Source organism: Alosa sapidissima, chromosome 21 (genome assembly GCF_018492685.1).
Source record: "Alosa sapidissima isolate fAloSap1 chromosome 21, fAloSap1.pri, whole genome shotgun sequence".
In the NCBI taxonomy this organism is placed as follows: Eukaryota; Metazoa; Chordata; class Actinopteri; order Clupeiformes; family Clupeidae; genus Alosa; species Alosa sapidissima.
In genome coordinates this window covers 11,147,012-11,166,589 of record NC_055977.1, presented here as the reverse complement: position 1 = coordinate 11,166,589, position 19,578 = coordinate 11,147,012, and the positions used below count along the sequence as shown (strand labels likewise).

General features: G+C 39.1%; 1 protein-coding gene across 7 annotated transcripts; it reads right to left on the bottom strand.

Annotated features, from left to right (window-relative positions):
• Positions 1-1,289: 1,289 nt before the first annotated feature.
• Positions 1,290-16,411, bottom strand: LOC121695953 (C-type lectin domain family 6 member A-like). 7 transcript variants are annotated; one of them, XM_042077209.1, is made up of 7 exons: positions 16,188-16,408; positions 3,752-3,829; positions 3,146-3,271; positions 2,425-2,547; positions 2,138-2,298; positions 1,800-1,930; positions 1,290-1,548 (listed from the first exon to the last, which is right to left on the bottom strand). In XM_042077209.1, exons 1-7 carry the CDS (start codon positions 16,270-16,272, stop codon positions 1,368-1,370), a joined length of 885 nt encoding a protein of 294 aa, XP_041933143.1. In that variant the 5' UTR covers positions 16,273-16,408; the 3' UTR covers positions 1,290-1,367. The 7 variants fall into 7 exon arrangements, with proteins under 7 accessions (XP_041933143.1, XP_041933142.1, XP_041933145.1 ...); XM_042077208.1 differs by lacking the exon at positions 3,752-3,829 and adding an exon at positions 10,963-11,040 and having other exon boundaries at positions 16,188-16,402; XM_042077211.1 differs by lacking the exons at positions 2,138-2,298; positions 2,425-2,547; positions 3,146-3,271; positions 3,752-3,829 and adding exons at positions 9,905-10,059; positions 10,188-10,310; positions 10,606-10,728; positions 10,963-11,040 and having other exon boundaries at positions 16,188-16,396.
• Positions 16,412-19,578: the final 3,167 nt, after the last annotated feature.

The following is a 19,578-nucleotide window of genomic DNA, read 5'->3' as shown; positions in this document are numbered from 1 at the left end:
TTGCTATGAAATACCAGAAAAGCGAGGAAATTGCTGCATGCTGTTTGCTTTAAGTCTAGCAGACATCATATGAGTAGCCTACAGTGTTGGCACAAATCAAGTGCTGCGATCAAAACAGTGATGAGAACTTCATACACACAACTATTTGTAAACAGCGCTTTAGTGGTGTTTATAACTCTTGTGCCCATAATCTTCCCCTTTTCGATACATCTACCCAGTGTTGTCACAAATCAAGTGCTTGTGAAACAGCAATGAGAACTTCATTATTTGCATACAGTATATGCATTATTTTTAAACGCTTTAGTGGTGTTTATAACACTTGTGCCCGTAATCTTCCATCCTACCACAGTCTTTCACACATCTGTCATCAGAAACAAGACAGCACCCAAGACTGTTCACTTTTGTTGATACCCCCTTCTTGCTCTGTTCTTAAGCACTCCTCTAGAGTAATGTAGAGCCTTCTGTTTGTACGGAGGTGGCTTTCCCTCTCTGCAGCCACACAGCATTGTGCAAATGAAAACTGACCAGCATACAGTAGAGCACCCTATGGTCAGAGCTGTGCTCTATTGTATATCTTTCTATACATCCTGACGTTCCTGTCTGTCACGTCACATATGTATATATACTAGATAGAATATGGCAACTAGTTATGACAACTAGTTCAACACATTTGCATGTACAGTAATGACACAAGCAAAGAAATAAGGCCAAGGAAGGAATTAGCCTAGAAAAGGGTCAAAGGTGGAAGTAAATACAGCAAAAGCATATTTGGTATCATTTGAATCATAATTTTCTGTAGATTACGAATTTGTGGTGCCTACAGCGCAGATTTGTACCGAAAAAAATATATAGGGCTTTGAATGGAGCATGGCACAATGATTTTTGGGCCAAAAACGTATGTTAGTACCTCTTGATATTAGCTGATATCTCTTAAGCCAATTGAAAGATATTCATCAAACTTGGTCTACTTACCCAGTGTTTGAACAGTTTTGAGAATTTCAATTCTGATCTAAGAAATGTGCCAAAGCCACTGAGGAAACTGTAATCCAAGAGTTGTGTCTTTCTGTGTCAACAGTTTTGTTGAAGAGTGTGAAAAATGTGTGAAACCAATGAAAAAGAGTACGCAAAAAAAAAAATACTTGAAAAAGACCTGAAGGTGATGATGTAGATCAGCTTCATTAGCCTACATGTGACTTATCGATCGAGAAAAAAACTGTAATACACACTCTTGACATGACAGTGAGTTAATTAAGTTAGCATGGTAATAATAGTCCATATCTGGCAACAGATCAGTAATAAAGATGTTTATTGATGTCATTGACATTGACTATGAGAGTATAGAAAATAAGTTGTATGATGCTCTGTGATCATAAGCAAGCTTTAGTTTCACAAATAAATTTGAACTCTCTCTCACAGGCTGTATCCACCCAGCCTGCTGCACTATTGGCAATAAAGTTATTCTCTCCCATCCGTACACAGTCCTCTCCATCAGGATATTCAGTATTATTTACCCACTTCCAGTTATCAGGCTCATTATTCAGCCAGAATCTGTGGAGAAACAGCAAATCAGAAATCAGGAATGAGCACCTAAAGCTGCTCCTATTCATTTAAACCATCATCAGTTCAAAGCTGAGATCATTCAACAGTCTGGACACTGAAGTCCCAGATCAATAATTAATTTGTGCAGTATTCATATTGTCAGATATCAATTTGAACATCATTCTTATGCTGATGTTATTGTATTTGTCATAGTAGATTACAATAAAATGCACAATGAAAAGTTGAGTGAAACTTCATACTTTTGGCTTGTATTAAGAGGAGTGTTGTCCACCCACAGCCACTTTCCTTCCATCTGTCTATCATTCAGACCGATCCAGAACTTGTCCTCAGGACCTTGCATTTTTTGTCTGATTATCATCATTAACAGTTTCTTTGAAACAGGAGAAAGCATTTAGAGTTGTGCATAGGAAGATTACTTTTTTGCCCAGTAACTGTGATAGAATATATAACAATGTCTGCACCTCTTATTATTAAACATAATTCATGTGAAACACAAATCATCTTAAAAAATAAAACATCAGCTGAGCTGAGGTGCTACCAGTAGAGTATAGAAAAAGATGGAATAGTTTTAGCAAACCTGCTCTTTTTTATCATTTATGATTGCCAGATGGCTCTTCTTATGGACACATTCTTCTTGACTCTGAGTCCAGTTTAGAGACTTTTTTTTTGTAGAGAAGAAGTAGCACTGTCTGCCATGTGCTTCCCAGCCATCGTTACATTTACCAGGCTTACATCCAGCTGAAGAACAACAACAACAACAAAATACTTCTGATTCTAACTATAACCGGAGAAGGATCGTTAGAATTGTATTCAGATGTTCGCAATGTCCCTCTCTGTTAGTCTAAGTCTGTCTCAAAAACCCACCTGTGGGATTTGTGTGTTTGTTTTTTTCTGATGTTGAATGTGTTGTACTTTGTGTTGTGTGTCCATTGTCCTGTGTTGTATGTTGTTTGCTGGCAGCATTTGTCTTTGTGTTTTGAGAATAATCTGAAAAAAAAAGGAGGGCAACCATATAAGCACAAAGTTCATAGCAGACTTAATGTCCTGTGCCCACCTCCAGAACTTCATGAAATGAAAGACCTGTCCCTTGGGTCTACTGTCTGCTCTAATAATGACCATCTTTCAGGACTAACTGTAGTCTAACTTCTATCCAGTTGCGTTTGGCATCTTACACTGAGTCATCTTCTTATATGGTAAGCAATTAGTATGCTGACATTGTTAATCTAACTGTGTCCCTAATGACCCCAGTGACTTACAGTATAAACTCAGACCCCACCAGCTTTTGTCTTTGTGTTTTGAGAAGAATCTGAAAAAAGGAGGGCAACCATATAATCACAAAGTTCATAGCAGACTTGTACCAGAAATGTCCTGTGCCCACCTCCACAACTTCATGAAATGAAAGACCTGTCCCTCAGGTCTACTCCTCTGGTCTAACCATAATGCTCATCTTTCAGGACTAACTAGTCTAATTTGTGTTTGGCATCTACACTGAGTCTTTTTCTCCCCAAACATGGCAAACAATTAGTATGGTGACATTGTTAATCTTATTGTGTCCCTGATGCTCCTAATGACCACACTGACTTACAGTATAAACTCAGACTGATGACTGTTCCCAGGATAAGAATGCAGAGCACCACCACAGCCAATAGCAGAAGGCTGTGCCTCCTGATGCCCTTTGACCCTTTGGGGGAAGAGTCAGCAGGGGTAGGTACTGTATAAAGTTAGAGGATAGAGCAGATGTAAGAAGACCAACAAATCATAATGTATAGAATTGTGTGTGTGGGTGTGTGTGTGTGTGTGTGTGTGTCATTCACATGACTATACCTAATTAGTTTGAAGATGATTTCACTGATAAAAGCATACCTTAAATAGTGGCAAATTTTTGCAGTCACTTTAAACTCTATCCTGAGGTTACACATTTTAAAAGGTTTCACATACCATGTTTGTGTGTAATTTCTTGGTAACTTAAATTAAAATAGCAAATCCCTCACTTTCCAATGAGTATATTGGTATGTTAATGTGTATATCTATCCTGTTTATCAACAGTGTCTTTGTCACAGTGCTGTTGAAGCTACTAAATGTGAATTACCACACATTACTAAATCAGAATAATTAGTCTTTTTTACAGTTTAGACAGGAGTTGAAGCAAAGCATTAATAAATACCCCTCCCCACACAAACATGTATCTTACACTTAAGAGGGTCTGGTCCATTTGTGTGATCAGCCTTATGGACCACAGCAGCATACACCACGTCATCCTCAGGTGAGACTGGAAAGAGAATTACTTTCAGATGTTTTGATAAGATGCACCACTCAACAATGTGGTTTGCTTATATTAACACAGACACTGTCCATTGTTCCTCCGTCTGGTTACCTGATGGCAGGGCTGTAGTACTCGAGTCCGGTCTTGGACTCGAGTCCGGACTCGAGACCGTTTTTCTATGGTCTCGGACTTGTCTCGGACTCGCTAGTATTTGGACTTGGCCTTGTCTCGGTCTCGGCCACTGGTCTTGCCAAATATGGCTTTTGGTCTCGACCGAGTCCAGGTGTCTTTAGGGCCATCAAAATTAACGTGTTAATCGCCGCGATTCATTTTGAAATACATAATGCGTTACAAAATATTAACTCAATAGTGTTTACCTTTGTGGGGGGCTGATGTCACGTAACGGAAGCCGCAAAACCTAAAACCGCAAGCCTGAGAGTTTATTTTACTGTCTGTGGAGTTAGCTGAAGATAAAGAGGAAACAACATTTAGCCAAATAGTAGCTTTACTGCAAACTGCTTTTCACTCTTGTTAGATAACGTTTACAATGTCAAAATGCACCAACTGCAACAGTTACATAAAGATGATACTTTTCGGCTCCTCTCCATTAAGATCCAACTTGAACGTATGCTACTCCATTTAATTAAGAGCGCGTCTGAACGCACACGAGAAGGAGAGAAAACGATTGGCAGGCTCCAGCTGGCTTGTCGTTGTTGATGATAATTGATATCTCCTTTTTAATATAAGAAACTTATAAAAGGAAGGCAACAAAGACGAGGTTAGAGGAGATTGCGGATTTATCCGATTTCCACTACTGACCAGTTATAAACATGTATGTAGGCTGCACTCACTGTGATTTGAAAAATGGACAAAAATATGAAGAGTTGTCTTTGCCTTTGTGTAATGGAACTGGTGAGTCTTGAAGTCTTCAATAATTTGTTTACATGAAGCACATATTATGCCGATTGAAACACATTCCATTCAGATAGCTAGGTGACTGGCTCAGGCTCATCATTCACTTTTAATTGCAAACAGAAAATGTCTAGCTAGCATCATGTCATTACATGCTTCTATTTCCAAAGGAATGAAAACTGTTTATACCAACTTAATATCATGCTTATCATTGTTAATATTGTACAATACATGTGGTACAAACAATATTAGAGCTTGTGGACTAGCTATAGGCTATATTTCAATGGAGCTGGTAAAAAAAAGATCATTATGAGAACGTGGCCACAATGGGCTTAAAGTAACAGCCATTTACAAATGAGTTAAACAGCATCATATGTGTAGTATTTCTTAAGAAATGAATACTTTAAAACACAATTACTGTGTCAGTATTATCATTTAAATAATATAAAAGTGTTTTACTTTTACCTTTGTGGTTACTCATTAATTTTGTGATTTATGTTGAAGCTTTAGTCTTTAGGAACTTTATAATTGCGGTTAATCGAGATGAATTCATTTCAAAATATATATTTTGAATCGTTTGACAGCCCTATAATAATATTGGAGAAGGGGAATGGCTACACTTACAAATCCTGGGTGTGTTCACACTGTTTTTGCTTTTAGATAATAATAATAATAACCCAAAATGATTGTCTTGATACTGTCATGCACAAGACTTTTTTTCCTATCCTGGACTCGGTCTTGACTCGGACTCGAACCTTTTTGGACTCGGTCTTGTCTTGGACTCGAACCTCTTTGGACTCGGTCTTGACTTGGTCTCGACTAGTCCTGGTCTTGGACTTGTCTTGGACTCGACAAAGGTGGTCTTGACTACAGCCCTGTCTGGGAATACTAAATGAAGTGTTTAATCTGGTCCTTGGTTAAAATATAATGTATATTGTTTTAGACAAAGGTGGTAATCATTTTAAAATAAACATAAACAAACATGACTTCCTGCACAATTGCTGACTGCATCTTTAGCAAGCTACCACCAGAAACCAACAGTCATGTAAGATCAATGTTGGGGGGGGACAAACACCACCTTTTTGAAAGTTGAGGATCACACGTCCCCCCTGTCCACCCCTTGATAACGCCCCTGTACATAACCAATGATACACTATGTTTTTATCTCTGCAATAGTTTAAAATGCAGACATGAACTTCCTCTTAATCTATTCTGATCATTCACTGGTGATAAATAACTCTTCAATGCTTCACTAAAGGGAAGAGGAGAGATGGACTCTACTGTATATAGACTGTCTGCCTCTCCACCCTCTCCACCACTTCCACTACCTCCTATAACAATATTTGTGTACTGACTATCCACTGGCCCACTGTCTACTGCTTGCACTGTTTACTGGCTATATTAGCCCATATGCACAACGCCCCCTACGTCGTATTATCAATTCAGCAAAAGGTATCTCTGATTTAATTTAGGCCAACGTCCACTGGCGATGTCCAGGGGTGTAGTGGTAAAATAAGAGGTGGGTATGAATTCTGGGATCACAGTAAGGTGGACTATACCATGCGAAATTGGATTTTTAACATGTTTGATGATGGTGGAGGTTATTGTCCAAAGTTAACAATGCAGGAATGAAATGGTTCCTAGTGTGTTGATGAGTGTACATATTGTGAATGTGGATAATACAGTTTGATTTTTGAATTTTCAATGATGAAAGTTGCAATTGGTGAATAAACTCTTTTGAGAGGATAAACTCTAATAAGAGGTGGATAATCTCTACAGTATTTCTGAAATTTCAGAGGTGGATAAACTGTGTTTACTTGCGTTTAGCCTCCACTACAGCCCTGGCGGTGTCTGATGGGCGTTGATGCCAAAGTTTAGAAAATTGTTCTATCTCTTGGGCATCAAATCCATAGATGCGAATGTCATTGCCAGTGGGTATTGGCCTTTAGACTTTGTCGTATTTAACAGACTTGAATATCGGCACTCAACATTGGACACTGTTGCTGGTTGTTGCATACACCTTGTCGGTACCCGATCAGTTCTGCGCTTGCGCACATTCGCGCATGTGTAGATGATAATCCTGTTTTACGACGATTTACGACACAATCTGTTCCACGCTTGCACCTGCGCCACTTTATTTGCTTAGCTGCGCCGCTTAGCAAGAAGTTTAAGACAAAGATGTTGTGGTGTATGGTAATTTTTTTTTCAGTAAATGGGCCTATTTTCTATTTTGTGATCATAGATATGGCTTCAGTCTTTTATTACAGCGCAGTGTTGTACAAAGACACACAAACGTTTCAAATGTTGAACTGATGGAGTTAGGTGATGTGAATGTGTTGTCTCATCTCTACAAAAGGAGTGAATCAGTTAGAGCTCTGAACTAATGCTTATAGCAAAAGAGTTATAGTTTTTTTTTTTTTTAAGTTTTCTTTTTTAAGTCCACTTCTGGTCCAATGTGTGCAAAGACTCGAAATGTTGAGCTACAATACAGAAGAATCACCAGAAAAGAACAACCAAAGGTGGAGCCACCTTTACTGTACAACACTGTCCACTGAGAAAAAAGATCTTCATGATGATGCTCCAAAGCCACTGCTTATGGAGTCAGGGTCAAACACATTAAATGAACAACTTGTTTAAGCAGAATGAATTCCTCTGTATGACGTTAGATTGATGTCCGGTAAGACTATGAATTAATGTAAAATGCTGCTGTTGCTGAGACGAATTGTTAGGTGTAAAAATGCAAGATACAGTACATATTCAGTACATTCTGCCTGTTCACATCCTTGAGAGATATTGCACATTGCACAAGTCTTCCCATGCCATTATGAAGTTTAACATAGAATTAATGTAAAGTATCATGTGGAAACAGCTGTTACAGGATGATGGGAACATGTGAAAGTATAGAAGAAAAAAGGATTCTAATCTTTTCATAAATATTCTATCCTCATTCTCAACTTTTCGTTGGATCCCTGTTTCATTACATGTGACTTATTAGTTGAGAAAAAACTGTAATACACACTCTTGACATGAATTATTATATTCACATGAATTACATAAGTTATCATGGTAAAATATGTAATATCTGGCAACAGATCAGTAATAAAGATGTTTATTGATGTCATTGATATTGACTATGAGACTACAGGAAATTAGTTGTATGATGCTCTGTGATCATAAGCAAGCTTCAGCTTCACAAATAAATTTGAACTTTCTCTCACAGGCTGTATCCACCCAGCCTTCTGCACTATTGGGAATAAAGTTGATCTCTCCCATCCGTACACAGTCCTCTCCATTAGGATATTCATTATTTTTACCCTTCCAGTTATCAGGCTCGTGTCTATTCAACCAGAATCTGTGGAGAAACAGCAAATCAGAAATCAGGAATGAGCACCTAAAGCTGCTTCTTCTCATTTAACCATCATCACTTTAAAGCTCAGATCATTCACTGAGTGAGTGCTAGATGGATCACGGAAGAGATGGCATCAGGCGAGTGGTTCTTCCTGTATGGATACTGATGGGGGTCCACAGTTACATTGATCGTCCTCTTTATCTCAGCCATTACCAGCCTTTCAAAGCATTTTGTGATTATGGGTGTCAGAGCCACTGGACGGTAGTCATTCAGGCATGACACTGTGGAGCTCTTAGGGACTGGGATGATAGTAGATGTCTTTAGGCATGTTGGTAAAGCTTTCTGGAAGAGTGAGGTGTTAAAGATGTTTGTCAGCACCTCTGGAAGCTGGTGGGCGCAGTCCTTCAAGGCCCTAACAGGGATCTTGTCTAAAGAAAGAATCTTTGAAGAAAGTCCGTCAGCGCCTCTATTTCTTAAGGAGGTGGAAGCAGGCTGGTCTGTGTCCTGCCATACTCGCCTCCTTTTACAGGTGCAGAGTGGAGAGCATCCTCTCCTCCTGCATTACGGTGTGGTAGGGCAGCTGCTCTGCTGCAGACAAGAAGGCACTGCAGCGGCTGGTTAAGCTGGCTCAGCGGACCATCGACTGCAGCCTACCTACCATTGAGGACATACACCAGCAGGTGCAAAAACAGAGCCTCCCTCATCATGAAGGATGACACTCACCCTTCACACAGACGGTTTGCCCCCCTCCCATCAGGCAAGAGGCTACGCAGCATCGAGGCAAAGACAACCAGACTGAGGAACAGTTTCTTCCCATCTGATAAATTCATCACCTCATCACCTCTGCTCTGATCTGACCAGACTGCTCCCGACACACTGCACTTCAGTCATGAACTTACTCATGGACTTGAGCACCCTGAACACTGATGTCATTCACTTCGCATACTGCAATGATAGATATTTCTTAGATAGGATGATACATTTGTTTCACCCATAATTTAATTTATTAATGCCTTTGCTTTGTTTAATCAACCGGAATCTGAGTACTAAACTTCGCTTTTACATGAACTTCTTCTTCTTGAACCTTGAATTCAACATCCTACATTATACTGAGTACTGACATCCCAGAGAAGAGTGCCTCAGATCAGTGATTCTTTTGTGCAAGAAAATTATTCTTATTTTGGGTGTTATTGTGTCATAGTAGATTACTGTGTCATAGTAGATTACTGTGTCATAATAGATTACTGTGTCATAGTAGATTACTGTATCATAGTAAATTACTGTGTCATAGTAGATTACTGTGTCATAATAGATTACTGTGTCATAATAGATTACTGTGTCATAGTAGATTACTGTATCATAGTAAATTACTGTGTCATAGTAGATTACTGTGTCATAGTAGATCACTGTGTCATAGTAGATTACAGTAAAATGTGGAGTGATGAAAATGTGAAGTGGAGTGAAACTGCATACCCTTTGTTTGTAAGAGGAGTGTTGTCTACCCATAGCCACTTTCCTTCCGTCTGTTTATCATTCAGACCGATCCAGAACTTGTCCTCAGCTTCTTGCATTTTTGATGCGATTATCTCCATCAACAGTTTCTTTGAAACAGAAGAAAGCATTTAGAGTTGTGCATAGGAAGATTTCTCTTTTGCCCAGTACCTCTGATAGAGTATATAACAATGTCTACACCTATTATTATTATACATAATTCATGTGAAACACAATTCATCATAAACAAATAAAACATCAGCTGAGCTGAAGCGGTACCAGTAGAGTAGAGAAAAAGATGGATGAGTTTTAGGACGTTTTCAGCAAACCTGCTCTTTTTCATCATTTATGATTGCCAGATGGCTCTTCTTATGGACACATTCTTCTTGACTCCGAGTCCAGATTAGAGACTCTGTAGAGAAGAAGTAGCACTGTCTGCCATGTGCTTCCCAGCCATCGTTACATTTAGCAGACTGACATCCAGCTGAAGAACAAAACAAAAAAAAACTTCTGAGTCTAACCTTATTATAACCAGAGAAGGACCGCTACAATTGTATTCAGCGACGTCCCTTCTCTCTGTAAGTCTGTTATAAGTCTGTCTCAAAAGCCCACCTGTGGGATTTGTGTATTTGTTTTCTTCTGATGTTGAATATGTTGTACTTTGTGTTGTGTGTCCATTGTCCTGTTTTGTATGTTGTTTGCTGGCAGCATTTGTTGTAGTGTTTAGAGAAGAATCTGAAAAAAAGGAGGGCAACTATAATCACAAAGTTCGTAGCAGACTTGTGAAATGTCCTGTGTCCACCTCCACGACTTGTGAAATGTCCTGTGCCCACCTCCACAACACATGAAATGAAACACCTGTCCCTTGGATCTAGTGTCTGCTCTATGCTCATCTTTCAGAAGTAACTGTAGTCTAACGTCTGTCCAGTTATCTTATACTGAGTCATCTTCTTATATGGCAAGCAATTAGTATGCTGACATTGTTAATCTAACTTTGCCCCTGATGCTCCTAATGACCCCAGTGACTTACAGTATAAACTCAGACTGATGGCCACTCCCAGGATAAGAATGAGCACCACCACAGCCAATAGGAGAAGGCCACGCCTCCTGATGCCCTTTGACCCTTTGGGGGAAGAGTCACCAGGGGAATGTACTGTATAAAGTTAGAGGATAGAGCAGATGTAAGAAGACAAACAACCAGGTATAGAATTTTACATGAAGATTATGAATATGTGTTTTCTGTGTATATTTATCTTGTTTATCAACAGTGTTTTTGTCACCGTGCTGTTGAAGCTACTAAGTGTGAATGACCACACATGACTAAATCAGAATAATTAATAACCAGTCTTTTTTACAGTTTAGACAGGAGTTGGAGCAAAGCTCTTACACGTAGGAGGGTTTGGTTGATTTGTGTGATCAGCCTTATGGACCACAGCAGCATACACCACGTCATCCTCAGGTGACTCTGGAAAGAGAATTACTATCAGATGTTTTGATATGATGCACTGTTTAAAAAAAAAGAAAAAAAAAAGCAGTTCTGGGAGGGGGGTGGGGTAGACGTTTGCAGATAACTCAACAATGTGGTTAGCTTATATTAAAGGTGCAGTTTGGGATTTTACGCAATTTCATTTTTTGTCGCATTCAGCAATCATCTCCTCACGACCGCTAGCTGCCCATGCGAGTACAAAGTAAAAAGAACAGTCTCTGTAGGCAGCCCAGGATCCAAAAAGAGGAAACAAACAGTTTGGGGACAGCCTGTCCCCCCAAACAAAAATGGAACCCATACTGAAGGCATATTTTGTTGTTTGGACTCTTCAAACTTCAGGCTCTCGTGTTTTGCTGAATGATATTTTACCCAGCAGATCACCCTAGTAGATGACCATTAATCAATTACAGTCTCTAGAATTGTAAGTCAGAATGTAAACTGGTTGACAGATGGTAAGCACAATTAGCTTACAACTATCTAGTCTAGTATAACCTAAAACTAGCTTAATTAAAATGCCACAGCCCATACTGATTTTTTTAAAATTAGAATATAGATATTAAGAGAATAAATCATTATGCTACTTTTTACTTTTACTTAAGTAGGGTTGTCATTGTGGTACTTACTTTTACTAGAGTAAATATTTCTCTGCTTATTTGTACTTTTACTTAAGTACTGAGTTTCATTACTTCCTCCACCACTGGTTGTCTGAGCCTGTGTCTGTGACAACGATGCTTCATTAGCAGTACAACTGTAGCAGTAAACTTGTGTGGTTTTCAGAGAACTTGATGATTTCATCACTCTTTCCCCATGTCTCAATTGAAATGTTCCTTTTTTCCATTATTGCTTCAGCCTCTGATTTGAGCATCCAAGGTCATTAAAAGGTGCAGTCAGTGATCATAGCCTACGCGATGTCAAGCTCATAACATTTTTGTCACATTCAGATCTCCTCACAATCTGCTAGCTGCCCATGGGTACACTATAAAAAAAACCCAGTCTCTGCAGTCCAGACTCCAAAAACAGGAAACAAAGTGGAGGCAGCCTGTCCCCCAAACAAAAATGAAACCCTGGTCAGAATTGTTATTGAAACCATATGTGTTTTGGTCATCAGGGTTGGGTCAGATTACTTTGAAATGTAATCCATTACAGACTACAGATTACATGGCAATTTTTGTAATCAGTAAAGATTACTCAAAACATGTAACATAATCTGATTACTTTTTACACAACTTGCATACATACCGTAAAAATCCAAATAATAGCCGGGGCTTTTATTTTCCCAAATCGCCAAACTGCATCGGCTAGTATTAGAGACAGGCGTCTATATGAGACAGGCCTTTAATCCCTTTACACAAAACTTTTCCTCTTGTAGAACCATCAGAACGACTCTCAACCTGCATAATTAAGGTAATTTTGACTAAAATTGTTGCATAGTGCTTCTTTAAGAAACCTGACATCATCAGTATAAAGAATGAAAAGCAGTGGAGGGAGCCCACAACCCTGGGGGGATCCAGTAGACGTGTATGTGAGATCAGAAAATGTTTGGTTAACAAGCACACTGTGACCTGTTAGTCAGAAAGTCAATTGTCCACCGAATCAGCTGATCATCCACGTGAAAAATGGATATAAGCTTCTGGGCCAGGATATTATGCTGCAAGGTGTTGAACGCAGAAGAGAAGTCAGCAAACAAAAAGTCTGGCTATAGAATTGAGGGTTTCCAGGTGTTCACTAATGAATAGTTATGCATCATCAGTTCCTCTACCAGTAGGCTAAGATAGGCGAACTGAAGTGAGTCCATCTTCGAGTCCAGAGTCCCCGTCATGCAGTTTTTAATGATCCTCTCCATTGCCTTTATCACAAGGGAAGTGAGGGCTATTGGTCTCAGGTTGTTCAGGTCATTGATGGTGTTTTTCTTTGGTATGGTACCACTGTAGAGTGTTTCCACACCTGTAAGACCCTACCAATGTCCAGAGAGCTTTGGAACAGGAGCTGGAACACATCTGCTAGCTACTCCGTACAGTCCTTGAGGGTACGGCCACTGATGTTGTCAGGCCCAGGTACAGAGTTCTGCTTAGTCCTCTTGAGAGAGCTCACCACCTCCTCTCTACGTATCGAGAGGGAAGATTCTGCCCAGATTTCAGTGATGACAGCATAAAAGGCATCAGGCTACAGACCCCATCACTTAAGGGCTGTATTGCAGCATCTTGGAAGATAGTCTCTATATTGAACATATCTGCAAGCTGGGCTTTGTGTGATACCTTTGCCCACATTTATAGCCTGCATTGGTAGCCTGATCTGTGCTTTCATATTTGTGCAATCACTTATTTTGCATTATATATTTTTAATTCATTAACATTACTTTGTAAACATTTGCTTTCACTTTGACATTAAAGAGGGGAGTTTTGTAAATTATTGTAAAAAAGGCCAAATTAAATTGATCAAGATTTCATTTATAAAAGCAGTAAAAGGGGGAAATATCCAAGGGGTGGGGGATATTTTTTATAGCACTGTAACATATTGACTTCTGGTTAGTACACAATGACATTTGATGTCACACTTTTATATACACTCTTAATAGAAGATTTCACACAAGAGTTTGGAGGAGAACATGAAACACACAAAAACAGGAACAACGTATCAAATGATTACAGGAACATGCACCCCTATGTTACATTTACAGTAAACAGCTGCAATATCTACAGAGTAATTTTTCAAGTGTACATGATCATCCTGTACACAATGTGGCATCCTATTCTCATGAATAGGGTTTCATGAATGTTATCATGTAAACCAAGGTCTGAATAACAAGTAGCAAACGATCCAAAAATACTATGTCAGTGAAACTGATGAGGCATAGTTTACACAATGAACAGATACACATGCAGACGGTTTTAAGCATACTGTTCTGCATGAATGTGCAAAAGAATTGGCAAACAATCAAAAGAATGAGAAATTGTATGTCCTTTGTTATGATGGGACTACTAGTAGATGTGAAGCTTTTCGAGAATTTTAATTCTGACCTGAGAAATGTACCAAAGCAACTGAGAAAAAGGGTAATAGTGTGTACTATATCATTCAACTATATGTGAAGTCATTTTCAATACTTGGTCTTGTAGTAAACAAAATCTCTCCTCCTCAAAGTCATCTACAGGGATCTCATTAATCTGATTTTTTTATAAAGAACAGTTGTATGTGGTTATCCAAGTCAATTGCAACCATGACAGAGAAAGAAATTCACATATTAAGACCCACATCATCCAAAACGCCAGCTACATCTCCGATTTGCCTCCCACCTCGTGTAATGTAATGCAGAGAACAAAACATATTCAATGAAATCCGTAGAATTTTAAGTTTTGAATAATGTCAATGGCCCCCCCTCCTGAAACCTCATGCCACCCCTTCGCCACCCCAGGAAAAAAATCTCTAGATCCGCCCCTGATTGCAACTAGTGTCACACTAATACCAAGGATTATATCAAAACTGAATGACATGTCAATGAATATAGGTTTACACTTTACTTGACAGTATCGACATAAGAGTGACATGACACTATCATGAACATGTCATAACGCTTCTGTTATTAAGCAACATTCGTTAGGTTAGGGTTAGAATTAAGGTTAGAGGTTAGGGTTATTAGGGTTATAAGATTATAGGGTTATACTCTCATTTTTGTCTCTTTTGTATCTCTTCCACTAACACATTTACAGGTGCTGGTCATATAATTAAAATATCATGAAAAAGTTGATTTATTTCACTAATTCCATTCAAAAAGTGAATCTTGTATAATGTATACATTCATTCCACACAGACTGATATATTTCAAGTGTTTATTTCTTTTAATTTTGATGATTATAACTGACAACTAATGAAGACTGATCGACTCCATGCCATGCCGCATTGCTGCAGTAATTAAGGCAAAACAAAAGGAGCCCCAACTAAGTATTGAGTGCTGTACATGCTCATACTTTTCATGTTCATACTTTTTAGTTGGCCAACATTTCTAAAAAACCTTTTTTTGTATTGGTCTTAAATAATATTCTAAATTTCTGAGATGAATTTGGGATTTTCATTAGTTTTCAGTTATAATCATCAAAATTAAAAGAATTAAAAGTTTCACTTTTTGAATGGAATTACTGACATAAATCAACTTTTTCATGATATTTTAACTATATGAGCACCTGTATATCACCATGACTAATAGCATTTCTCAAACTATTTCAAAATGGATTTCTATTGCAAGTGGATGCTATTTATGTCTGACCCCAGGTTCAACAAGAGAATGCAAACATTACAGCCTGAGAAACAGGAACCCTTTTCTTACACCATAACTATTTGTGAAGCAAGTATACGGTTATCCAATTACATTTGTGATAGATGTTCAAATAGATGTTTTACCCTTTTCTAGAAATAGCCTCTTCACTGGATAATATAAAGGGAAGAATAGATGGAACTTTGATCACCATTCTGCTGAGACCACAGCATTTTGGCAGTGCACTACTGTTTTGTTTGTTTTGTAATGTAGAATGTTTCAGGAAATGTACCAAAGCGACTGAGAAGAACAGTAAAATATAATGGAGAATACATGGAGGGCAGAAATTATAGGCCTAATTGCTGAAATATCAATTGAAAAGGCCAGTAAAAATCCTAGCCCTAACAATACACAATAACGGCAGAAGAAGTAGAGGATCCCTCAGATCCCATCCATGTCGTCTTATTCTAGAACCATTTCAAAATTCTCATACTCTCACATTAGTCAGAAGCTTCATGTCCGAACAGTCTTAGAGGGTATTTATATGCCAAAAACAACAACGTACCCACATCTATGCCAACATCATGCAACTTTGATAGCTTACATTTTATTCGGTTAAACTGTGTAACTCTTTTCCACAATGTAGACTACTATAATGAACGTTTGTAAAAGTTAGATGAAACTGTAAACTTCAGTGATAGAACAACCAGAAATGACAGTTGATATTTACCATCATCAACTGTCATAAAATATAATACCTGTTTGAGTAGCAGTTTTCCAGTGATCTCTCCCTATTATCTGATGTTAGTATCCTAAAATAATGTTTTCCTCTCATGTCATCAATTAGTCTGTTCCATTCTCTCTACAGAGGAAAACTCACCTTTTATCTGTGGTCCAGCTCGGCCTGTGTCTGCATTTGACTCCTTTTTGTACTTCACTTCAGAGTAGACCACCGATTCAGCCATGTTTCATGTTGTTAAGCAGACAGCATGTGAGCTTCACAACGCTTCGTCAGCAATCCAACTTCTCTATCTGCTTTCTGGATGTGAGTACTTGTGTGCTTTTTAGAGAACCGGATGACTTCTTCACTCTTTCCCCTGTCTCAGTTGAAAATTGCGCATGTATGTTCTGGGTGTGGGTGTGATTTTTGGAGAACTTCATGATTTCATCACTCTTTCCATTGTATCAATATAGAAATTTTGCTTTTTGGCCATTATTGACTCTTATATTAGCACCTGATATCATTAAATTATATCCTTATAGTGCTTCTAACACACACCTAAGCTCACACACCTGATACACACTTACCTCCCTCTCTTCTCTACTCTCCCTCCTTCCTCTCCACTTCCCTCCCTTCCCCCTCTACTTCCTCTTCTACCACTTCTCCTCTATATTTTGTATGAAAATACTTTATTGTATTTTTATATTTTAAAAATACTGCAAAATAATCTCTGTGAGACATCTATGTCATATAAGCGCAGAATGATGAGCTAATTGGTGCTGACAGACACTGTGATGTTGACCTGATTTTAGCCCAGAATCAGTTGGATCCAACAAATTTTTGAATCAGGTCTGTCCGATGTGTTGTGTAGTTTGAGCAGGGGCGCAGCTACAGATTTTTGAGGGGTATGCAACAACAATATTGGCGCCCCCCCGCCCCCCCCAAAAAAAACACAAACAACTAAAGCAAAACAAAAGGCCAATAATTACAATAAATACACTATTACTGTGCATTCGTGTCTATTGAATATGTTTTTAAAGAAAGGCTGCCAATTTGATGTTTAACTTGATGTTATACTTGATAAGTATTGATAAATGGTGCATTGTCACTTTAAGAGAGTATAAACGGTTCTCATAACGTCCTTTTGCCAGCTATTGCTCACAATGGATAAGGCTGATAGGCACTCTAGCCTTGTTTGTTTGCACCACATTGACAACACAATATTATGTTATTACAAGGAGCCTTAATTGTTAGGATATGGAAACATGTAATGAGTTGCTGCTAGCATGACATTTCTGTTTGCAGTTGGCCATTAAAAGTGCAGTATGAGCATGGTAGCCACCTAGCTATCTGAATGGAATAGGCTATGTTTCAATCGGCATTGCTTAACAAACGCTAGTTAGTCTGTTAACATTCATATTTGCAAGATTCCAAGTACAGACGTCGTCACTTTAAATCCTACCTGTTGCCTTTCACCGCCTTTTTTGCTGTATCCATCTTTTTCCATAGACGGCAACTCACTACTCATAGGCCTATCTGCTCGCCCAGCGCTCACCGTGCCCCCACTCCCTCTTCTATGTCAAAATTCTATGATGGAATCTTATGAGATAGGGCGCCTACTCTAGCCTGTTAGTCCTCTAAAATGTTATAGAACATTGATAAAATGTTGAAATGATTTAGAAACGGACAGCAGTACAGTAGCTACATATAGAAAATACCAAATATATTATTTTATTTTTTTTACCATCGCTTTGGCGCCCCCATGGAGCTGCGCCCCTATGCGCCGCATAGCGCATACCCACTTTTTGCGCCACTAAGTTTGAGCAAAGTCCTTTTAGGCAAGTCCCTCCACTCAGCAGCCATATTGCAACGCTTTTTGGGTACTCATCGGGCAACCTATTCGGCAGAAATGCGCGTGCGCAAGGCTTCACGACACCAACCGTGCTCCAGCGGCGAGTTCACAACACATGATTGGCATGATGTCTGCACAACACAGCACATAATTGGCTCAATGTAGTCACATCACACCACATGATTGGCTCAATGTATACACATGTCGACGTTTTGGCGAGGAAGGGGTGGAATATGTGTAGACAACGGCCGGCGTTACAAACTAACCCCATGCATTTCTATGGAGGAATTTTTGAGTGCTGTGTCTCCTCATTAGAAAGTCTCTGGTTTGAGCAGGCTCACGACTAGAGTCCGACCGATAAATCGGTGTGCTGATATTATCTGCCGATATTAGCTTTGCCAATCTATCAGTATCTGCGTTTGTATAGTCCGCTAATGATTTTAAAATTAAATAAAATAAAAATATTGATCCTTCATTTAAATTTCCAGTATTGTATTTCCAGCTTAACATTACATCCAACAGTAAAATAATGTTAACTACTGACAAGGTAGTTAGCCACAATGATTAGCCAATGCCATTGTTTGTCTAGGGCAGGGGTCTCCAACATTTTCCCCTCCAAAACCTACTTTGACAAAATGAACATGGCCGAGAGCTACTAATATTTTATAGGCTATTAGTAGTAGCATGTATTCACATAGCTGATCTCCACCCAAAACAGCTGAATAAGTTTTGTATGCGTTTTAACCCTCATTTCAATTCTTTTACCTTTGTCTTTGTAGATTGTGAATTTGATTTGATAGGAACTTTATCAGGTTAACCAAGTGAACCAAGTGTTATCAAATTCGCAAACAATTTCCGTGAACCTTATTTTGAGAGCTACTCAGAAACAGGTGGGGAGCTACTGGTAGCTCGCGAGCTACCTGTTGGAGAGCCCTGGTCTAGGGTGACCATTCGTCTGAATTATACGGTTTGATGGTCTTTTGGGGCCCCACCGTTGATTTCAATGCAGCGCTGCTACCGTCAATTTCAAGGCAGCGTTGTTAGCGCTGCCTTGAAGTCAACAGTGGGGGCCCAAAAGACCATATATCAATTATAAGCCCTCTGTGCCAAGGCCGTAGTCATGATGTCAACATTGGGGGGGCAGGGGGGGGGGGACCAAATCTGTGGTGGGGTCTGTGGGACCCCCAAACAGAATTTCAATACATTTCCTACCATGCAAAACATATTATTAAAAATCACAAACAAGTCTTTAAGTCAGTCAATTAGGGTATTCCAAACTTTTGACGGGCATGGCATGGATGGATTATGAACCCCTGGGCACAGATGCCCCCCCCCCCCCCCCCTCCTCCAGATAGAGGGGTCCTGAGGCATTCTCATTTTTTATTATTTTAAAAATGACCCTTTTCATTATGACTTCTGCGGAGTTTTGTGAAAAGAGAAGGGTGGAGAAGAAGCAACTTCACACAGAGGCTTGGGCTTCAGGGCCCCCTGAGCTCTTGGGCCCAGTAAACCCATTCAGTAATCCATCCCTGGACCTGTGGTATGACTACATTTGTTTTAAATGTATACTTTAAAAGAAATTACAAACTATCGTTGTTAACCTCTATATTAAAGAAAATGGTTCTTTCACTTATTACTTACACCTGAAGATTTGTTTTAACTAAGGCTAACAAGCACAGGGCTCCCACTGATTATATT